At 36.5% G+C, this 23,949-nt stretch overlaps 1 protein-coding gene across 1 annotated transcript in view; it reads left to right on the forward strand.

Moving 5' to 3' along the window:
- Positions 1-23,949, forward strand: part of RIT2 (Ras like without CAAX 2) — a 382,458-nt gene that overhangs the window by 169,953 nt on the left and 188,556 nt on the right. The window contains exon 4 of the mRNA XM_058692239.1: positions 16,863-17,054. Coding sequence (XP_058548222.1) covers positions 16,863-17,054 — 192 coding nt within the window. The remainder of the gene's footprint in view (positions 1-16,862; positions 17,055-23,949) is intronic.

Below are 23,949 nucleotides of genomic sequence, written 5' to 3' on the forward strand. Positions count from 1 at the left end.
CTGGTTAGGAAGGATAGTGATTATCATTACCTTTTCAAAAATCTGAAGAAACTGGGACCGGGAAGACTATTCCTTAACTGAAGATCACATACCAAGTTGTGGTATATATTGCTATTCTTTCAAGGACATCCTATTTCCCATGGAATGTCATGCAAGGGGGACATAGTATCCTGAGACTATGCAAGTTATGATTATTTATCCCTAACTGCTCTGGACAACTCTGTAAATGGGTAGGTGAGTAACCAGAGCAATGAATTCAAGGAGGTATTTTTAGAAAGATTTGTCCACGTGACTATTCTGGATTTACTTTCACTGTTCTAAGAAGTTAATTACCCTTTGCATTACTTGTTGCTAATCAACTATTTCATATTATGTCTATAAGCAGCAAACAATGGAAGTTTCATCTCTCCTAGAAAACTAATTTGTCTGTAAACCGAAACTTTCAATGCTTCAACTCAGAAAAATAAGTAATGCTGGGTGGGAGGGAGGTCAGTAGGGAAAGTATTTTTAGGCAAGGGAATGGCTTTTAGTGTCCCTCAAATCATACCATCTTGACAGTTTCCTATCCTGATTCTATGTACAACCAGTCTATTTTCTTCCCTGACAGAAGCTCTTGGCTCCGGTCATGCAAATCTGCTTAAAATGATATACACCACTTGCTCATTTCTCTTTTGCTTCTATAAAATCTCAGTCTGGATATCCCTTCCCCACATTCAAGATTAAACTATTCCTTCTATCCCTTAGATGTGGTTTAAAACTCCCCTTCTGCTGAATGTCAGTAAGCCAAATATATGTATTAGAAGCCTGAGTGTCACACCTGAATGAATGAATGTTATTTTCTAAGATCTAAAGTGGGAATAAATGGGGCCTTGGTTTACACTATCAGCTGTTGCATTTACAGTCCTAGACTATTGGGATTTTATACAAGAAAACAAATGGCATTGTTGCTTGTAAGAGTTAGCAAATTTACCAGCATGGAATTGTGGGAAGTGTACCAGAATTAGCATCAGGTGGAGTTAAAATTCCAATCTTCACCATCCACTGACTAATTCTGTGACTTTGGTCCAAGTATTGAATATTCCCGAGCGTCCTTTTCCTAATCTGTTAGGTAAAACTCTTAATAGTTTTAAATCCCATTGTATCAACCAAGCTTATGAAAGAGCCATATAAACTGTGTAAAGTGTGATTCTTCATTTTTTTAACAACTATTTGTAGAAGACCTACTAAGCACAGTGTGCCGGCACCTTATCAGGCAGTCTGCCATGCAGCAGAGAGCATAAAACAGGAGAATATATAGAATACTTTGTGAGATATTGAAAATCTAACAACATTTTTACTTTTTTTTAATGTTAATTTTGAAAGAATGGAAGTGAATATGAGTGGGGGAGGGGCAGAGAGAGCTAGATGATCCAAAGCTGGCTCTGTGCTGACAGCAGACAGCCCTATATGGGGCTCAAATCCACAAACCGCAAGATCATGACCTGAGCCTCAAGTTGGATGCTTAACTGACTGAGCCGCTCAGGTGCCCCCAGAACATTTCTACTTTCAACAGAAGCTTGAGAATATTGGACCTGCAACATTTAAACTGAACTTTGAGGAATGAAAAGGGCACGCAAGGTACAGGAGTTGCATAAGCAAAAGCATAGAGACTTTAAAATGTACCTTTCCTGAGGCATTGCTATTCAGCTTCAGTTACATTACTTGAACAAATATGTTAAAACACAAGTGTTGGCTGCTTCTCAGAGTGTTAATCTATATGATTTATACCTACAAGACCTTCATTCATGTAGACAAACAACAGGGAAATGGACAGATTAATGCAAATTGCCATGAATTTGTATTTCATCATCTCAAACAAATCCTCCTGGCTTGAGTCCTATATTCAAACTACGGTACTTATGGAAATTAAAAAAAAAAAAAAACTGAAGTATTTTTTTCCCTATATTATATGATGTGCCAAGAGCTATCAAAGTTATGTTGTTTTCTAGCCTAGTGCTGAAAGGGAGAATGAGTTCTGTAACCAGAGTTGCAATTCAGTTTTGGGGAATAAAAACTAATGCTGAAGAACTAAAACTAAAAAGGACAAATCTGGAATCAATGTGAAATAAAACAAAAAAATTTAAATTTAAAACAGTTATTTTCTTTCAGTAGTTAGACCGGGTTAAAGGTCAGCAAGTCATTTTAGAGGATAATTAAGATGTCCTTCTGTAGGAAATTATCTGTGGCTTTAGACTCATTTGTAGCCTTCTGAGTCTAAAATAGGTGATTAAAAAGGGCAAGTCCAAGTTGCAACTTCTACGTCTCTTTTTTGATGACTATGACAAGTAGAGCTAGTGGGTCTATCTTGGGTTCCAGAGGAAACAGACCGAGGGGAACAGGGGTAAAGGGATATTGGGTCATACTGCATCACAGGAACTCTTGGAAGTGATTTACATAGAGAAATCTTCACAGAGCTATAGTTGTATTAATTCACTTAATCATCATAAAAACCTTGTGAGGTAAATGCTTGTTGTGCACAAATGAAAAGGCAGAGTCCCAGAGAGTTCCAGAATTCAAACGCAGTCAGGCTGGCTTTGAAGCCCAGCGGTCTGTTCCCTCTCCTCCTAGTCTTAATTTTTGTGGCATGTTTCAGACTTCAAATCCTCTGCTTTATGTTTTGAATGACTTCATGCAAAAATTTCCAAGTCAATTTTACTGAATCTCTTCTAAGCAAATCAGATGTAATCTATCATGTGTGTTACTAATAATCTTTTGTCAGAGTAGGTTGATATTTCTGTTGATCTTTTTTTTACCTAAATAGAAAAAGAATAGTTTCCATATTCGGATCATTCTTCAGTAAATAACACTAAATTCTAACACTGGAGTAGACAGTTTGCTGTTTGTGTAGGCAACACCATCTTTAGAGTGAGTTTTAAAGTGAAACCTGTCACCATGTTCAGCTTTCTTTCGGCAGCTTTGAAGGAAGCTTTTTTTTAAGGGAGGGAAGGAAAGGACTTGGAAACTTCAGAAGTGCCTACCAATGTGCTCACCTCTACTGAATCCTGAAGACCAGGTGCCATTTGGTTTTTCTCCATCTAGGACAGAAATCTCAAATATGTGAGTTCACGCTTGCATAGTCTCACTGCAGGTATCTCCTTGATAGGCTTTTTTACAATAAAGCTTTCTGCATGTGTTGATTAGAAGTGTCTTGCTTTATTTTCTTTTATTATTTTATACCCTCAGCCATAATCCACACATGATGTATTTTCTCATTTATAACTTTCAAATATCAAATTTTAAGCATCTATTGTGTTAAGAGCACAGTGGCAATTATTTTTGGCCTTTTTTCTCACATCAATCATATTACCTCTGTGTTAAGTACTAAGCTCTTGGACTGTTTTGGAGACCCATATTTGAACAGTCTTCCATTTGTCTACTCTGTGCCTGATTCTGAGGTTTTGTTAACATGAACCAACCTTGTAGAGCCTTTGGAGTCTTCTATGAGAGGTAGAAAACTCTGGAGGCCTTGGCCACCATTCTACATCTGCCTTTCAAATAACCATGGCCAATCCCTTGCCTCTTGAAGGGTTTTATTTATCCCATTACCTCCCTAAAGAGGCACAAGTACCATTTCCTGGGTTCCTTGATATAAGATTGGGTAGGCTTTTATTTTTCCCCAATGCATTTTTATCCCTATTTGTAAATTTATGTAACTCCGGGACATACTTGATCCATGTCTTATTGCTCTTTTTTATTCAATCTAGATTTGAGCAAATTGGATTCAACTCTGAAATATGTAGAGCAGGAAGCTTTGTGGTTAGTTGATAACTAAATCAGTTTTGCAGATGGATTTGATGTTCTCCAGAACACATCTCCTACCTTCCCCCCCCTTTCCTGCTTACCTCTGAAATCATGCAAGACAGCTTACTTTACGACCATATTTCTAGGATGTCAAACTCTTACTATTTCCCTTTTTCAGCTTCTCTGATAAACCTCTGAAGTCCAAGTAGCATAAAATATAATTTTAGATCCACTCTGATAACAGTACTCTCCACACAGGCACTGCATATAAAAGGAGATATATTTTCAAAGACTTTGGAAATTACATTGGTGAATAGATTATTGAGTAATAAAATGTTGAAATTAGAGTTTGTTACTTTGTTTTCCAAAAGGTTGGATATAAATGACAACAGGGATATAGCTAGTATTTTTCATTGACAAACCATTTTAGAACCAAACATACTATAAGTCATTTTTTTTTTAATTTTTTTTCAACGTTTTTTATTTATTTTTGGGACAGAGAGAGAGCATGAACAGGGGAGGGGCAGAGAGAGAGGGAGACACAGAATCGGAAACAAGCTCCAGGCTCCGAGCCATCAGCCCAGAGCCTGACGCGGGGCTCGAACTCACAGACTGGGAGATCGTGACCTGGCTGAAGTCGGACGCTTAACCGACTGCGCCACCCAGGCGCCCCATATAAGTCATTTTTATAGATAATGACACATTATATCATTTAATCTCCACATTGGTGGTATTAGAGAAGCATTGATTTTCCGTATTCCAGATGAAGAAATAGATGGTCAGCAAAGTGAAGAAACTTGCCCAGCAAATTCAAAGTCATGTTTATGGTGCTCTTAGGTCAGATTCTCTTCATCAGATCAGCTGTACTCTGACCTTGATGTGGAATTGGAGTGATAAGATCATCACATGTAATAGAAGAATGTGTTTCAGGATTAAATTGTTGTTAGTATGATACTTATAAAAAATGGGTATCATAGAATGACCAGGACTGAGGAAAAGTGTTGAGAAGGTTAGAAAAATTTGTAGTATCTCTGATTTTTCACCTCCATCATCTAAAATTTGAGAATGGCTCTTAGTTATGAGTTTTCTGGGGGAAAAACATGTTGCACTTTTCTTAGTTGTTTCACATACTTAAATGGAACTTCCCTAATATTATTCAGTATGACTAGAAATTTGGGTTCTACTTTTGTTATAACAAAAGCTGGTTGAGAAATGGAAGTTGATACGCATCCTAAAAATTCCATCAGTTAAATGATAATGCTCTTGATACTGTGATCTGAAAAGTTTATCCATCTGTTAGCTTTAAATACCTGATATATTTAATATACCAGATGCTATTGTGTGAAGGGCATATAAAGATGAACATAGTAGATAGGTTCTCTGCCCTCTTGGATCTTAGAGTCTCACTGGGGTACCACAGAAAATGGTAGTAACATTGTCTATCATGCACTATGATAGGTTAGTAAGGGCATTATGGCTCTTAACCATTCCAGAGGCATCCATATATGCTGAAATCTGAAAGACATGGAAGCAGGTCTTTTTCTACAAAAAGGTGAGGAGAGAGCTGTTTGCTTTAGGGATGATGTTGGGAATTCTGTTAGTGCATTTTCCATCTAAGAAGGGTCTCATTCATTTGCCACTGCCCACTGTGTTCTCCTGTGAAGCAGTTCAGAATCACCTCAATATATGCTTTTCCCTCCCCCTGCCCTCCTCAAATCTACACCAAGATATTCTCCAGCTAGATAGTCCGTTTTCCTTAATAGCATTAGCAGGGCTTTGCACAGAGGGCAATAGCCATAGCTACTGAAGTGGGGGTAATGAGGTGTCCTGTGTCCCAGCTATTCCTTTAGTGATCATAATAGCTGTCCCTTGACCCACTGTTACTTATTCTGTATGTTGGTGACTCAGTGACAATTCCTAAGATTTCATTAGAAAGACTTATGATAACCTTGTTTCTGCTTTCATCTTTTATCTTTTATAAATTTTGAGGTACTGTTGCCATCATTTTGTTTTCCAAAGATACTATAGATGTATTTAAAATCTGGTATTACAATTGCATTTTTGAGGGAGCATTTTGAACAGGAAATTTCTAATTTTTAAATATCACTGCAATAGAGATGGGTTCAGAAAATGTCCTAAATTTTTATATGGACTAGGCAATGAACTGCATTCTTTTAATATGTTATATAAGCATATATTAATATCTATTCTCTTTTATTATGCAATTTAAAATTCATAAGAACTATCATCTTCTCCACCAAATCAATTTTGGGACATCTCACAGACAACATGATGAAAGTAACCCATGTTAATAGTTTCAAAATGCAATTCTCCTCATTATCTTTTTCATATCATTTTTCTTATAGTCAAATGTGTAAATTTTTAATTATTGCATTTTAAATAGCTACATGAAAATGATTCTAAAATTACCAAACTAGAATTACAAAGTTATTTTGTTTTTAGGAACACATTGAGAAACTCACTGAATTTAAAAATAAAATGAAGCACAATTATGCTCATGTAACCAAGTTATCTTGTAAGCACAGTTACTGTAGGAAGTTGAAATAATTCAGGGCAAATAATAATTTTTAGTATATTCAGTTGTTTTTATATGTTGGTTTACAAGGTGGCAAACTTTTTAAACAGGGGATATTGGCTGACAGGAGCAAAAATTCTCCTGATTTTTCTTGTGTAGACATGTTCCTTAAAAATATAAAATTTTAGGGGTACCTGGGTGGCTCAGTAGGTTGAGCATCCAACTGTTGATTTTGGCCTATGTCATGATCTCACAGTTCATGAGTTTGAGTCTCACATCAGGCTCCACACTGACACTGTGGAGCCTCCCTGGTATTCTCTCTCTCTGTCTCTGTCTCTGTCTCTCTCTCTCTCTCTCTCTGTCCCTCCCCTACTGGTGCTCTCTCTGAAAATAAATAAACCTTTTTTTAAAGTATAAAATTTTAGAACTTTTTCCTCTAAATTTTAAGACTGATCAAGGAAAATGTGTCTTGTAAGTCTTTTTACACACTCCCGTAGTACTACACTCCTGTAGTTCTAAAAGTAGTAATGACATCACTACTTTGCTTATTATGTCTATTCCAGAAATATTCACTCAATGTAGAAAAAACATAATTTATCTGAAATGGCAGCCATTCAAACAGCAGCAATTTGATTGAAGTTTTCATATATCCAAAATGTGGGCAATATAAACATTAAAAAGAGTTTAAGCCTTGATGTTGACTCTCAAAATACTTAAAATATACTTGATGACACAAATCTAACTCAAATAATAATATGAGAAACAATTGCTAAATTTTGAAGTTTATAAGTGAGGAAAATATAGAAAACAATAATACATACAAATAATACAATACAATACAATACAATAAAAATACAAATAATACATACAAAATACGTACTCAGGTCACTGAAGATGAAAATTGGCTTTCCAACAATATAAAAGAGAAGACTAGTTTTTCTGACCTGGCATGAAAAAATGATGACATCACTACTTTTGTGGGCCCAGATTTTCTCATCTGCAGAGTAAAAGAATTGCAGTCAATAATCACTAAAATCTCTATTAGCTAGAAAAAGTTCAAGTGTGGGGAACAATGAACATGAAGCCACAATTAGGAAAGGAGAAAACTAATATGATCAAAACATTGAAGGAAGTGACCCCATTACAGCAGAGAGTGCATATTCAGGATTAATTGGAGATAAAAGTGGATAGGCAGCATGATATCAGATTATATAAGGTCTTAAAATCAGGCAGATAAGTATAGATTTGATGTGAAAGCAAATGGATAACCATTGGACCTTGGGAGGCAGATGAGCTACATAATGAATCTATAGTGCTTAAAGAAGATTAGTTGGACAGGGAAATAAATGAATGATGGATTGATTGGAAAAGAGAGCCTAGGGTTAGAGCAGCAACACAGGAGGTTGTAACTAAACTGGAAGGTAAGATATAGCTAGTACTTTACAAGGATCAGGAACCCTGCAATCTCTGCCTCATTGTTGAAGGCAAAACAGAGCTGGAAAGTTAAAGTGGTAAAAGGAAAATAGGTTACATTCAGGAATATTGCAATGGGGAAAGGGGCCCTTCACACATAACCAGGCTCAATTCTGAATACAGCATGGAAAAGTGAGACTTTAAAGCTAAAGAACAGAGTGGGGAATCAGTAGATGGGAAATTGCTAAGAAGAAACTTCAGGAGATAGGGGAGTTCAGGCTCAACCAAACAAAGTAGGATTCTTAAATGAAGGCAGGCCAGGGTGATCAGACATCACCTGGAGGACAGTAGAAGTTATGGACTCTAATTAGATATTGAGGATGATGAGATAGGATATTGGGAAATTCTAGTTAAATCAACTTAGCAGAAGTCTTGCTAAAACTTGACAATGTAGAGACACAGAAGCTTAAAAGTTGAGACCTAGTTGATAAATTCAGGGGAGCCTAAGCAGAATTTGGTCAAAGAAAGAATCTTTGTCACTGTAATTATGATATTATGGAGGACAATACATCTTCTCTGGGTGTCTTTTCCCCATTTGTATGGTGAGAATGTGCCATCTTCTCAATACGATTCTAAAATTTAAGTTATCTAGAGACAAATTATTGTATTACAATGCCAGATGATTTGCTTTTTACCTTGGAAGTAACTAAAGAGTAATTTATTTTTGCCATTCAGCTATGGAAACATGAATTACTTTGTGTGATAAGGTTGTTTGAGCATGTGACCTATATAGGACATATTTTTCATAAATATATACTATATATATCTTGCATATATCACAATTTTTCTTTGGAGTAGTATCCTACCACATGCCTTAAGTCAATTAGCAAATGCAATTTTGTCAGGTGGGTTTTCTTGTTCACTGTGTTTTTGTTGGGATCATCATTTCAGTATCACATTGAGAAAGACTAAAATGCAATGGATGAAATCCTTTCATAACACAGGTACACTGTCTTCTTCCAAGATGCTCTCCTGTAGGTTTTATCAGCAGGAAAGCAGCTCCCAGTATGAGTGACCTCCAACATAAACAGGAAACCAGCTGTGATGAGAAATCTCTTTTAGTGGATTTGTACCAACAGAGGCAGTCATGAAACTGCGTCTTTGAGGAAATACAAATCAAACAGATGGGGGAAAAGCAAACAGACTTCTATGGGAAAGAAATTTGATGCATCTGAAGACTATATGACTCATCCTTTCTTCTTAGAACAAGACAAATGATTGAAGGTAGAGAATGAGATAAGGAACATTAAATTACTTTTTAATTGATGCAGAATTCAGTGGAATATATGTTTACCTAAAAGTTAAACTAGATCTGGCCTTACATGTACAGGAATGAGTAACTAAAAATCTTATCCATTTAGTTTAGAGATTTGATTCCTTTTTGTCTTCATCCTCTAGCCTCTTAAATGTACATCACCCGGGGAATAGTAACATCACTTAAAAACATTTAGCTTTAAGTAATTAACCAAATGATAATATAATTATCAATTGGGCTCTGATCCAGGCATGGTCCCTAATGCTTTGGAAAATACAATGCTGAATAGTCCTCAGGTAGTTTAGTCTAGTGTTGGGAATGAGAGTGAAGCATATGAATTACAATACAAAGAGTTGCAAGTGCACAAACAAAGCTTAAGTACTGAGCATGTCTGGCAAGAAGTAATTAAACTAGAAAAGTAGCTGTCAAAAACTGTTTTCATAAAATTTCCTTTACAATAGATAAATACACTCTCAATGTGACAAAGCTCCAGATTTCAAAAAAATGGTGAAAAGAATCCTGGTCCCTGCAAACAGATCCAGACTAGTCGGCTTTACACTCGAATTCTTGGCCCTTTGGTCAATCCAAAAGATGTGTCCCCTGATGGTGGCTTTCAGACCTCTCCCATTCAGTTGTTATTCTTTCCTATAAACCAGATTTCTAGTTACTTGTGGACAGTTCCTTTCAGATATCTAGTGTCATCTCTAACTAGACAGGTGCACTTCTGTATGAGACAAAATACCTTTAAGTTATTTACTTTCCCAATCCACTTTTTCCTGTTACTACTTCTGCAGCTGTCCGGCCTCCAGAGTGACAAAAACTAGAGCTATATTTAATTCTTCCTTTCTTTGGAGAGGAAGGTGTGGTATGATGTCTCTCTAATTTCCTATTTGGTATCTGTAGGTCTTGGGCCATATCATTTAGTATCTCTATAATTTCCTTTTTTCCCCATATCTAATGTGGGAGCTAATAATGAGTTAGAGCATGTGCAAAAGTCCAGCATATTGCCTGGTATAATTGCCTAGTATAATTGATAGAACCACCAATAGCATTTTTCCATTTCTTCTCTCTCATTCCCAAACTGGTGGGCATCAAGTCTTTCTTTTTTTATTCCTTGAAATGTCAGAAATATTTTTCTTCTCCCCATTTCTCTGTTTTTCAATCTCTCATTCAAGTGTTTTCCCTTTTATTTTTCCTCCATGGAAAAACACTTCAGGATTACTGTAAAAGCCTTCAAAATTTTTTCTCTGCCTTTAACTTCTCTTTTCTCCTTTACTCCTGTTGCCAGATCAATCCTACCGAAATACGGCTACAATAATTTCCTCCTTTAAGAAATTATCTTGAGTTCTTCATTTCCTATCACATCAAATCTGAAACCAGGTTATCTGGGCTTTCCAGAATGTGACTTCATTCAACAACAGGAACATGTCACCCCTTTGAGTAAGCCACACTCATGTCTCTTTCTGTAATAACATTTTCCATATGAGTACATGTTTCAGTCCCCTACCACATATCCCTCAATTTTTCTCCAATCCCACATTTCTTCCCACCCTATACATCTATCATTGTCCAGTCTTGTGTCCCTCACTGGGGCCAGGAAACTTCAGTAATGACCTAATTAATGTCCGAACACAATTGCCACTGCCCCTTCCTCTGACAGACCTGCCCAGGGACCCTCTCTTTTGAGTTATTCTCACATGTATTCTTGGCTACTCTTTTCTGGTTCTACCATGCTAATAGGGCTGGCTTCATGGGCCAGGAATCTGTGCAATCACCTAGGGCTCCATGATGAAAATGTCCTGTATTTGGTTTAATGCCCTACTGTTGCTATCTTGAAATGCTTAATTTTTGAAAAAGTCCCCACATTTTCATTTTGCACTGGGCCCCATGAATTAGGTAGTTTGCATTGCAACCTCAGCATTTATTTTGAGTTGCACTGAGGTAAGAACTTTACATATGGGAGTAATATTTGTTATATCCAGATTTTAGGTAGTATAAATCCTCCAGTGTTGCATGCCATATAAGATTCTAGGAACTTCTTAGTTTTTCAGCATTAAAATCAAAATATTTTTAACTATCTTCCTCAATCTTAACATGTTGTATTTTCTACAAAACAGCTTTTACATTATCTTATTTGAGTGTTTCAGCAGTATCATTGAGTAAATCTACAAAATGTTTGGTGAAACTTAAGTTGAAAAACACAGACTTACTCTTAGAAAACCTACTACTGCAGATCCTGTTGACATTGAGGGTATTGTCCCATTTGAAGCCCCATAAGAGAAACTGCATTCAGCTCTAAGTGCTCAGGGAGAGACTCGTGTCACCTGACACATGAGTATGTTGTTGTTGACCACAAAAGTGATGGCATTGATCATGTTCGCAGTGTAGCTTTGGTTGTCTAGAAGTTAAGTCAAATTTGCAGATTAAAGCATTTTATCTTGGTTTGAGTGTTCTAATTTCTATTTTTTCTTTTCCATATTTACTCATATTTTTGTTATATGTATTAAGTCATCTCAAATTTGACACATATAAGTACTCAAAAATATTTGGTGAATGAGTTAGGCAGTATTCCATGATTTAGTGCATTCTTGAAAGTACATGAGTGTCAAATATTGAAAGACAGGGATAGACAAATTTATAATGGAGATGGCTATATTCTCTGAAAACTACAAAATAGTATAAATTCATTAATTATATTTTGCCTTTTGGATACAATCCTTGACAATTTACTACCAGCATTTATAAAGGTTCTTTGTTCGTTTTAATTGAACAATCTTAGCCACCTGAAGGCATCAAGTTGAGACTGAAGAACTACCGTTAGTATTGATTTCAATTTTGGTACTTTGCATCAATTATAGCAAATTTATGATACCTACACTTTGATCACTTTGATAATTTCATTTTTTCATTCCTTCTCTAAAAATACAAACAAAAGCAACAACAAACACTTTGCTCCTCCGACAGCCTCCCAAAACTGAATTGTGGACTGGTATGCAGGCATTTGATGTTTAAGTGCCATGCAAATGCTGAATTTGGATCATGAAAAGTTATTTAAGGGTAACAGTACATAATCTTTGGAAGTAGAGTTGCACAAAAGCTGAGGAGCCCTTTACAGTTGACAACTTTAAGAAAAAACTAACCCATCTCATTTTTTCCACCAATCCCTCTTTGCCCTCCTCCTGCAAACTGCCCTTGCCTTTCTCTAAATATCCATGGTTCATGTAGTCCTTAATTGTTCTTCATTTGTTTTCTCCTGGCCTAGTTATGTTTCCCCAGCCTGGACAGGGCCATAAGTTTTTTTGTTAGTTTATGTATCTGACCATTTGGCATAGTGTCAGCTGCGTGAATGATTTATTTTTTTCATTTACTTTTTGTGTACTAGAAAGATAGGTTGGGTGTGGAAATGTCATTATCATGAGTATGGCAACCAGTGTAGACCATGGTATGCGTGTTTTGTGCTAGAAAGCACTTGATTAATCAAAATACTTCGTGTTCAGAATAAAGAGAATTCTCACACTATTTTAATAGGAGAAAACCTATCAAAGGGAACTGATGAAGCTACAACATTTTACTCAGAATAGTTGGAAAATATTAGAAATGGTTATGTTTGCAGCATTTTACATAGTAGGTCTGTTTCATAGATATTTTGCTGGTTATGGATAGCAAATGGAATCTGGTAATGCTCCTGAATAATTAACAAACAAGTTTCATTTATAGCAAGAAGCAAATGAAGAAGATATTAACATTCAGGATACACAGAACATAAAGCACAGAGATCTTTAATTCATGGGTGAATAAAGACGGAAGCAACATGTTGAACATAACATTTTTTTATAAAGTGATTTCAGTTATCATATATTATTAAGTTGATAATAGCTGTAAAGATTCTGCTCAACTTTCTGTTCCCCACCAGCCTCCAGTGCATCTTTAAGTAAAACCTATATATGCTATGAAGAGTTCATATGGATAAGATCAGCTAAATGGAAAGTATCCTCCTCATTCATTGGAAGAGCTTAATTATATCTGTTTTATCGGTGGAAAGATTCTCCTTTTTGGAAAAAAAAAACACACCTTAGTTTTCCAATTAAGCATATTTGATAAATGCTTCCACATTTATATTTAATGCAGCTAAAAGAGGATTTCATGACTGTTCTCCCAGTGAAAGGTTCTATTCTGCAGGATTTGTACCAGAGATAATCATAGGCTTAATTTGTATTGTATCTTAAAAATTGATCAAAGCATTTTCACATTTGTTCTTTCATTTGATCCTTTCTATAGCCCAGTAAGGTGGGTTAAGTGTGTGTCCTAATCCCTTTTGACAAGGATATTGAGGCACTGAGGGGTTAGGTGATTTGTTAGAGGGCATACTCTGAGTAACAGACATAGGAGGCAAGTATGTACTGTGCTTGCCAGGTCCTGTGCTCACATTATAAAGACCAGTTTGAACACAAACACAGTTATAAACCTCTACATCTAGATGCAAAGCAAAATCAAACAAGGAGCTTTTTAAAATACTAATGCTATAACCTCATACCTAGAGACTTCAATTCACATCAGATGGGAGGACTGGTGGGTCCATTAATATAACATATATGTGATTTTGAGTCTAGTTAACCAGAACAATTGGATATTCACTCACTCGTTCATCCAATATTGTTCTGTGAATTTTACTTTCCAGTCCTTTGACTGTCTAATAGGTTGTTGGATTTATTCAAATTTATCAGTCTTTCCTCTACGATGTAGTAATTGTTAATGTACTCAAATGTATTTTTTTTTCGTTTGTCTCACATAGAAATAACTTTCTCCACTCCAAATGTACAAAAAAAAAATAAAATAAAAAATAAAACATATCTAGAAGAGAATTTGTAAATAGATAAAAAACCTCGGAGATGCTCAATATGACTCTCATACAAATACAGATGAAAGAAACCAGATTCTATTTTGTACCCTAAAATTTGTCAAAGGTAGAAAAATTTGATAAGTGGAATTGGTGAGAATGAGGAGAAACAGGTACTTTTACATAATGTTGGAAAGAGTTATTGGTATGACATCTTTAGTGGTGAGATTGGTACTATTTCTAAAAAGTAAAAATGTGTGTTCTCTCTCATCTAGCAATACTACTTCTCAGATATACATCTGTGCAACATGGATGTTTAAGAATCTATATTGCAGCATAGTTGGTAATAGGAATAAAAGGAAGGCCTCTAAATGCCTGTTCATTGGCAACCAGTTACATAAATTATGGTACATGCATTAAAGGACTTATGATACATTCATGGCAAATAATACTTACCTGTGCTTATATGGAATGATCTCCAAGGTGTATTAAGGCTATTAAATCTTAATTAAGGTTAAAAGTAAAAATTATATATACCATGAGCCCATTTGAGAATAAGTGTGTAAAGGTGGAATGTGGAGGTCTTTGCTTATGTGTCCATAGACTATTTCTGTAAGGGTAAAGACACTATTAACTGTCATGCATTTGGGAAAGAAACCTGGGAGTTTGTGATAAGAAAATCAAATTTTATATACTTCTGTACCTCTTGAATATTTGCAATGTGTGGGTTATTTTTTAATAGACAATTAAAATAAACAATTTTAATGCTTAACGATAGTAATTGGCAAATACAATGAACTGCAAATTGTAAGATAAATTTCTTCTGGTTTAGTTTGTATTTTTGTCGTTTTGATCATATATACTGATGTAATAAATCCTTAAATATCATGTATACTTCTATGGTAATTGTATCATTTCTATTTAAAAAATGTAATTATAAGTTGGAGAAACCTCATTTAACAATTTAAGTCCATAGGTCTCTAGTCAATCCACATCAACTGTGGGATTCTGACTGAGGCAAAGTATTATCAGAATTAGAGAATGTCAGTGGTGCCTGGGTGGCTCAGTCAGTTAGGCAACCAACTTCAGCTCAAGGCATGATCTCATGGTTCATGGGTTCGAGACCCGCATTAGGCTTTGTGCTGACAGTTCAGTGCCTGGAGCCTGCTTTGGATTCTGTGTGTGTGTGTGTGTGTGTGTGTGTGTGTGTGTCTTTCCCTCCCTCATTCACACTCTGCCTCCCTCTCCCTCTCAAAAATAAATAAACATTAAAAAAAAATAAAAAGAATTAGAGAAGGCCAGAACTGTGAGGGACACCAGAACTTTTGTAAGTCAACCTTATCTTACAGATGAAGAAACAGGCCCAAAGGATTTTTTTTCTCCCATGTTAGTGCATTACACTCACATGGTGAAATTTAGAATTGAGTTTAAACAAACTTTAGTACTAAGTAAATGGTGATAGTACGAATCAGAGAAGATAAGTTATTCAAACTAATTCCACATCAGCTGACTGTTAATCCTTGGGTAAGTCTTTTATTTTTCCTTTCTGGGCTCAAGTTCTTAGAACTTTTTTAATTTGTTCTTTTTTCCCCACTCTAAAATAATTTTAATCAATTTGAATATAAGAAAATTTAACTAGTATATAAAACTCAGCAGAGATAAAGTAAAATTCTATATCCCGACTTTATAAATTGCTGTCTTAAACTAATTTGTAGTGGCCACCAGTGAAGTTCTTAAAACTTTAATGATAGATTAAACCCAGCGATACTGTTTGTACCCAACCCATGTTGATTCAAAAAGATTCACCCACTAACTCAGGACCTATTAACTTTATTACCCTCTCTACACTCATAAGCACCTCGGTTTCCCAAAATTTTTGGATCTATGTAAATGCTCCTACCCTTCAAAAGTCAAGCCATGTTAAATCAAATTAACATTTATTTCAACAATTACTCTAAAAAAGGCATTTTAGTAATTCTTATAAATAGTTCACTGGGTGAAGAATTCCCATCTCTGCAAAATCTTCAAATACAGTTCAAGATCATGGGATCCTTCCTTTCTTTGAGGACTTATTTCACAAACATTCCGAGTCACAATATATTCTTGTGTTCTTTTACTGTTGAATATGGCTTGTTCCACAGCCAGGATCTAATTTTTATACTTCCCATTGCATGTATCTAACTAGCCCTTGTGATTTTAACCATGGATTCAGCAGAATAACAGTGAATGAAAACAGATATTTAGACTAAAAGGAATGTTTTGTATTGCAGCTCAGACCAAATGCAGAATTTTGAGTTGCCTGGAAATTGTAGGTCAGGTGGGCTACAACATGAAAAACGAATACAGCAGTGTCTCCCAGGTTAGGACAGCGGTATATTTCTCCCTGCAGAAAAAGAAGAAGATGTAAAAGTGAACAGAACTTGGAAAGGGACCCATGACTCAGCCAACAAGTTCCCTTTGTTGATGCCCCTCAGGAGACAAATCTAAGAAAACCCAAACACATAAACTGGGTCTTAGATTATCTGTGCTAATAGCTTCCTCCATTCGCAAGGATAATCAAAGTTAAACTTGTGTTTCTTTTCATCTTTTTGAGGAGAAAATTATTTCCTCTAGGTTTGAATGTTCAGAGTACACAAAATTAGATTCCCTTTCCTAAAACGAGATCATTAAGTAGAAAGCTATTAAAAGGATGTGCATAATCCCTGAGAGTTCATTAGTTAACCTGCTATTTAAAATCTCTCCCCCCAAGATCTCTTGAATCAAATTTTCTATGATTAAATATCAACACTCTGAACACTTTAAAGCTTTCAGATTTCATGTTCAGACCCCATACTGCTTTTCTATATGCAAACCCCAGAAATAAACTTTTAAAAATTTCTACCCAAACTACTTGGTCTCATAATTTATCTACTTTTTACCTTTTATTAATGTGTTGGCTTCACTATCTTAAATTCTGTAACAATTTTGTTCTTTTTCTACAGGCAGAATTCACAGCCATGCGGGAGCAGTATATGCGAGGTGGAGAGGGATTCATCATCTGTTACTCTGTCACTGACCGCCAGTCATTCCAGGAAGCTGCCAAGTTTAAAGAGCTCATTTTTCAAGTCCGCCACACCTATGAAATTCCCTTGGTGCTGGTGGGTAACAAAATTGACCTAGAACAGTTCCGCCAGGTGAGTGCCAAATTTTTTTTCAGTTTGCTTTTAACTCCGAGAGTACGTAATACCAAGTATGCCTGCTTTCCAAGGTTCATACTGAGAATTATGAGAAAGAAATGACGCATGTGACTTTTCTAAAAAAAAAAAAAAAAAAAAAATCTTTTAAAATCTCTGGTGGATTGTGTTAGCCACCACAATATATCCCATCCCACATGCTACTTTGCAGTATCTTTATTCCATCAGGATGATGGAATCCTCCTGTCTGTTTTTCCCACTCCTTAGATTTGGGCTGGCCCTATGATTTGTTTTGGGCAGTAGAGTATAGTAGAGATGATGCTGTGTGCCTATAGAGGTAGAGTCATAAGAGTTCTGCAGATTCTACCTTTGCCACTTAAAATGCTTGCTCTTGAGATCCAGCTACCATGTAAAGACCAATGTAATCATTAGAGAGATCCATGTGAACAAAGCAACATCCAGCCTCACCGCAGTTCCTGCCAAGGCACCACATATGTGGGCAAAGCTACTTATCATGTTCTAGAACCAGCTACCATCTGACTATAACTTTATAAGATAACCTAGTCAATCCATATGGAAGAGAGACAACTCTCAGCTGAGCCTGGTCTGGGTTTCTGACCCAGAGAATCATAGGCAAATAAAATAGAGTTGTTTAAACCACCATATTTTAGAGTAATTTTTCATGCAGTGATGGGTAATCAAAATAGGACTCCTCCTACCTTCCAGAGTCAGAAGCTACTACTTTTCAGGTTGAATAAGAAACACCTTCCATATACCATAAATCTGCTTCAAGCTGCCCCTGCTGTATCATTGTGATCCTCAGTTCCTTTCTCCAAACAAACAAAACTGACAATACAGAAACTATGGCTAGCTTCTGATAAAGCAGAAACCACATATTGCAATCCTTTACCAGATTTCATGTGGTTCATTATAATTTATTCTTATCTGATCAGATACTCTCAGGGCCTGATGGGCAAACTGATGGCCTCATCTCTACCGGGTAATGATACTTCAGTTGTCCTTAGTACTCCTAAAGAGATTAAATGACCAAAACCTAGTTCAGGGGCCACGCAAATCATCTCACAATTCTATTGTCATGACTCACTTTGTATAAAGTTAAATTACTAAGTCATGCAAAACAAATTTTTGTAAATTGAATTACCTAAATTGAATGGTTTAGTTATAATTTTAGATACTTTATCTTTACTTAAACTGCCCTTAAATTTGAGCTGGACTTTAATAGTTTGTGTGTTTCCAATTAATAATTTTTATTCTTCTTAAAGTAACCTCATAAATTCTAAGGCTAGAATCTTCACTAAAACAGTTTACTCCTACTTTAAGTGTTAAATATATTTGTATTTTTGTATCAAATGACTTTTAAGTTTTCTCAAGTGAAAATATCTCATATGGAGCCAATGCTTATAAATCTATCTTTAATACAGAAACAAAATTTCTACGATTTCGTGCAGTACATTTTTGTAGTGGCATTTTTTGTATATCTGACTTGAAAATCTAAGCATCTTAAAGTGGCAGCTATTTTTTAGGAGCTATAATATTTGTCTCCTCTGTACCTGTTCTTCTGCATTGCTTTATTTTTTTTTCCCCAAAGTAGTGTTTAGTATGACATGGTTACATTTCTATGAGATAGGAATTCAAGTTTATCTCACCAATGAAATATGAATCTATTCTGTGATACTTGACAAAAAGGAAAGAAAAAAAGAGAGGTATAGGTCTAGTGGTGAACTCTTCAGATACTCCTCTGAAGAGTGGGGAGGTTCTAGGTTTTTTTTTTTAATTTTTATTTTCTTTAGGACTTGTGGGAAATGACATGTGGGAGCACCCCGAGATGCAAATATACCATCAGTGATTACATGACCACATTTAACTGTACTTCTTAGAATTTCTAGGAAACATAAACCTTTAATTGAATGCCAGTCAAGAGAGCTACAAGTGACTCTTGTAAGCTAGTACATTTGAGAACATGAGGGAAACATCTTCAGGCAAAAGTTAATCACATTGTCTGTAGAATGATTTCTCTCCATGATTCCAACACTGGCTAGCATTTGCTTTCCTCTCCCCATCCTGGCTCTGCTTCTGCTTTCCCAGGATCAAAGGTGTTCAACAGATACCCGGTCTCAGCCTGGGTAATTGCAGATTAGCAGTGACGTGACTCACAGGCATCACAAACATCACTGAAACAAATTACAAAAATAATATTAAGCTGAGTAATTTAGCAGATTTGACATACTTTCCCTTTTAGATAAAAGCAAGTAAACAAGATAGTCATAGAAAGTGCAAAAACCATGAAAACTCAAATTACAATCTTTTTAAAACTGCTCATGTACCAATGTCTCCAATAATGAAGTGTTGATATGCAAATTTGGCTTCTGGCTGTGGTGTTTGCGATAGAAATAATTGTTCCTATAATTGTAGAGTGGTTTTTCCTTTTCAAAATGCTTTCAATTCTCACTTTATTTTAATCCTGTAACTGTCCCGTGTAGTTGTAAGGCAAGCAGTTGATGGATGAGGATATTTGAGAAGTAAGTTTACTGATAGAAATTGATTTTAATAAAACACTGCTGTTAGTGACAAATTTAAGACTAAAACCCTGATCACATGTACTCTTTTTCTTACATCAGTCTTTAAAGGATAGGTCTCCATTTTAGTTTTGGGTTTTTTCCACATTTTCCCCCCAAAACAAAGATGTTGACACCTGCATCATCTATAGCTCGAAGGAGTTTTGTGAAGAGTCCTAGAGTGATAATGTTAAACTCTGGAAGCTTCTGAAGGAAATCATGCTAGTGCTTATGTTCAGTGTTAGGAGGCAGAGAAGCAGGGTTTTTACTTGACAGCTCTTCTTCCTCATAGAAAGCGGTTGAAAGGGAAGTGCTGATGATAACAGCTGCTTCTTATCATGCTTGTGTGGTAGAGTGGGTGGCTACATTTTGAATCCATCTTGGTGAATTCGAAGTCCCTTTGTACCAAGAAAAAGAAACAAGTTTTGGTGCCTGATGTCCTTCATCATAAATGACATCTTTAAGAAAATATATTGAAGCGCTCTGTTTAACTTTGAGTATTTTCTCTGAGAACAATATTCATTTTGACACTGATCCTGATGATGCATTTAGTATTGCAACACTCTGTGCCAGGCACTTAGCACACATAATTTTATTTCATCTTTACCATAAGGCCACAAAGTAGGCTCCTTTATGGTACCTATTTGCCTATGAGTTATCTGAAACTTCAATACATTCAGTGACTTGCTCAAGGTCACATAGCTAGTTAGGGCTGTGAGAACATGTCCAGTGTCTCTGATTTGAAATCTCACTATTTTATAATTTGGGCCTACAAACCATTATTGTTTTTCATGAAATTTGTCATATTCATTTCAGGATCTTAGCATGCTCCTGAGAGGATAGAAGATAAGCAATTGCATTTTACTGGAGCAGGAAGGAGCAGAACGATAGCTCTTTGGAGGTGGAGCGAGGAGCTCCAGGGCAAGGAGCTGGACAAGGCAGTAATAGCCAGAGTTGGGAAGAATGTGAGGAAAATTAAGGGCAAGGAAATGGTGCTCAAAACTACTGAAAGGCACTGTTCTCTAATCAGGGGCACCATCTTGTCCTGAGTCCAGCCAAACTATTCTAAAGCCCTTTTTAAAGTCCTAGGCTACAATAGGTCCCTGAGCTTGCATGGCCTTTCTCCCTATTGGGTCTTCTGCTGTCACACTGGGGAGTGGAAAGTAATAATTTCTGCCTTTTTTCTGTTTTTGCAAAATTCTACAGAGTAAAAATGGTGCTATAAATGGAGTGAGTCCCAAAGATCCGAAAGCTGGGTTAGGAAAGTTTTACATCTGTTGTAGACCACAAACTGTTTTATCCTGAAGGTAGACCATGACAAACCTTTCAGTGCTGACAGTCTAATTGCAGCTTAATACTCAGTTTGAAGTCTTGAAACTCAGCTTTCCACAGCCTAACTCTTCGAATGCAGATCTGGAAACATGAAATACCTTTGTTTATTCTTCAGTTATCTACCTAATGAAAATAGTTCAACTCCTTTATTGAGAGGGGCATATGAAAGCTATAGAGACAAGAAATTTCTGTGTTAAGAAAAACATCTATTTAGAGTTTTTGTCAAGCATGTACTTCCCTTGGCAGAGCGGTGGCAGTTTGGGGACACAGTAAAGGAATGAGTAAGCCAGTCTCTGTCCTCAAGGACTTTCTCTTCTGAAAGGATCAATGCATGTGATGTACAACATTGTATTAAACAACAGAACTAAATGTTGAATGATACGACACATGCATAAGTGCAATTGTTGTTGAAAACCAGGAAAAATCAATGTTGGCAACATTTTGAGGAAGGAAGATGCTGAATGGAGTGGCATCCTGACCAGGTAGGAAGGAGCAGGTGAATGATGACAGTCCTTCGGGGAAGGAACAACAAAAGTAGGTGTAGAGAATAGGCAATGTGCACCAGAGCTGTGAGTGTGCACAAGGCATGGAGTATTGAGGAGGAGAAGTTGGGAAGACCAGCCTGCCTGGCACATGTATATCAAGCATCCTCAGGATAATTTGATAGATAGGGCCTACCTTGAAGACACACTTGGTCAAACACAAAGCATAAATATGTACCAGAGCATGTTGGATATGTTATAATGCAGTAGTTGCAAATGCCATTTGAGTTTTTAAAAGTGCAAAAGAGGGGCGCCTGGGTGGCGCAGTCGGTTAAGCGTCCGACTTCAGCCAGGTCACGATCTCGCGGTCCGTGAGTTAGAGCCCCGCGTCAGGCTCTGGGCTGATGGCTCGGAGCCTGGAGCCTGTTTCCGATTCTGTGTCTCCCTCTCTCTCTGTCCCTCCCCCGTTCATGCTCTGTCTCTCTCTGTCCCAAAAATAAATAAACGTTGAAAAAAAAAATTTAAAAAAAAAAAAAAAAAGTGCAAAAGAGTAATACTTCATCTTTAATCAGTATATTAGATAATTGATACAAACATATTTTTCCAAATGATGAGGGTTTTTTTGTGGGAAAATTCATGCAATATAATGGGAATACACATTTAAATTTGACAATTATCTAGCCTTACTTATCCTTTCCATAGCATCTTCTTGATAGGCTATTTCATTTCATTACACATCCAAATATATTAACTCCAATTAAAATGGAAAAAAAAGCTTAGAATTTGATGTAATTTATCTAGATGGGTAAGTTTTGAAACTAGAATTTGGAGGTGGAGTTTTGCTGAAACTATTTTTTAATCCAATTTATTTACCAAATATTTAGTAATTACTCAATAGGTAACTGGCACATTTTTAGAATCTGGTTGTTCTGGAGTGAACATGACAAATTCAAACTTAAGAAGAATCTGAAATTATAGTAGGGGAGACAGATAATGATCAATTTGTGCATGTATGTACCAACTACACACTACAAAAATGGTGTCGTGAGTAAAATTATATGCAAATTTATTTATATTTATTTATAATATTTATAATTATAAATATATTTATATTTATATATTTATACATAAATACACACATGGGAAGAAAATTCTTTCAAATATTTGAGCAGAGGTGTGGCACGAATGAGTTTTCGTTGTCCATCTAGTTGATGGAGGAGGGCAAGAATGGAAGCAGGAATACCAATCAGGAGATTTAGTCATCAGGATGAAGGATGATGGCAGCTTGGGTAAAAGCAACGGACTATTCATGAATTCCATACTCATGCAGCACGCTGACAGGATGACAGGTGACAAAATTACAGTGAAGTTTGGAGACCTTTCATGTATGGACAAACTGCTACATCATTCAGTGGTACCAGAGGGCACTGTTGCATTGTCACACAACACAGTGGGTGTCCATGATGAGACTCCTCAAGACAAAGTGAAGACCTATATTTAGCAAATACATTTTAGAAAATAACAAAGTATATCATCAAAAGAACCAGGTAGTCCTGAGCTTGAATATTCACTGAGACAATCAGTGTGTCCTTGGACGCATGAGTGGCAAACTCAAGATGAACACCCAAATTCTCCTTCAAAAAAGTATATTCCTCCCAGCACAGAGACAGGAGGCATAGTCAGTAGATCACTTCAGCTGTCAGATGCTTCAGGGTCATCCTCAGTAACAAAGCCTCCTTGACTGAGGTCCTACCCTTCCCAGGGATACCCACTTGCAATGAGGCGTGGGCAAAAATTTCCAGCCATTGCAATCCAGTGGGACACTGCGTCAAGCAAATCTTGCTCCAGATCCCCATGCCAGTTTGGCAAAGACTCTGTTGGGCTTGCATTGTCATTGACCTTCTCCCTGTATCCAATCCAGCTTCCTACTCCTTCCTTCACAAGCGTTGATCTCTAACCAGTATCATGTGCTACAAAATCCCTCCCAGTGTCTGCTTCTGTAGAATGGGGATAATATTATTTTCACAGGTTTTTAGGTAGTAGATGAGATAATGTCATTAGATTAGCACAGTCCTTGGTACAAACTAGGGACTTAATAAATACGAGGTACTACCATCCTTATCCCTCACCTGGATTGTTTATTCTTTGGGTTATTCTAACAGGTTTCATAATTTAGACCCTACCAAATCAAATATTTAGGTATTGTGTCAAAAGGAAAGGTGATTAAAACTGGGAGAAGGCCCAGTGAATTTTTTTTTTTAATGTTTTGTTTTTTTTTTTAATTTTTTTTTCAACGTTTTTTATTTATTTTTTTGGGACAGAGAGAGACAGAGCATGAACGGGGGAGGGGCAGAGAGAGAGGGAGACACAGAATCGGAAACAGGCTCCAGGCTCCGAGCCATCAGTCCAGAGCCTGACGCGGGGCTCGAACTCACAGACTGCGAGATCGTGACCTGGCTGAAGTCGGACGCTTAACCGACTGCACCACCCAGGCGCCCCATAATG

This window comes from Neofelis nebulosa, chromosome 11 (assembly GCF_028018385.1).
Source record: "Neofelis nebulosa isolate mNeoNeb1 chromosome 11, mNeoNeb1.pri, whole genome shotgun sequence".
Taxonomy (NCBI): Eukaryota; Metazoa; Chordata; class Mammalia; order Carnivora; family Felidae; genus Neofelis; species Neofelis nebulosa.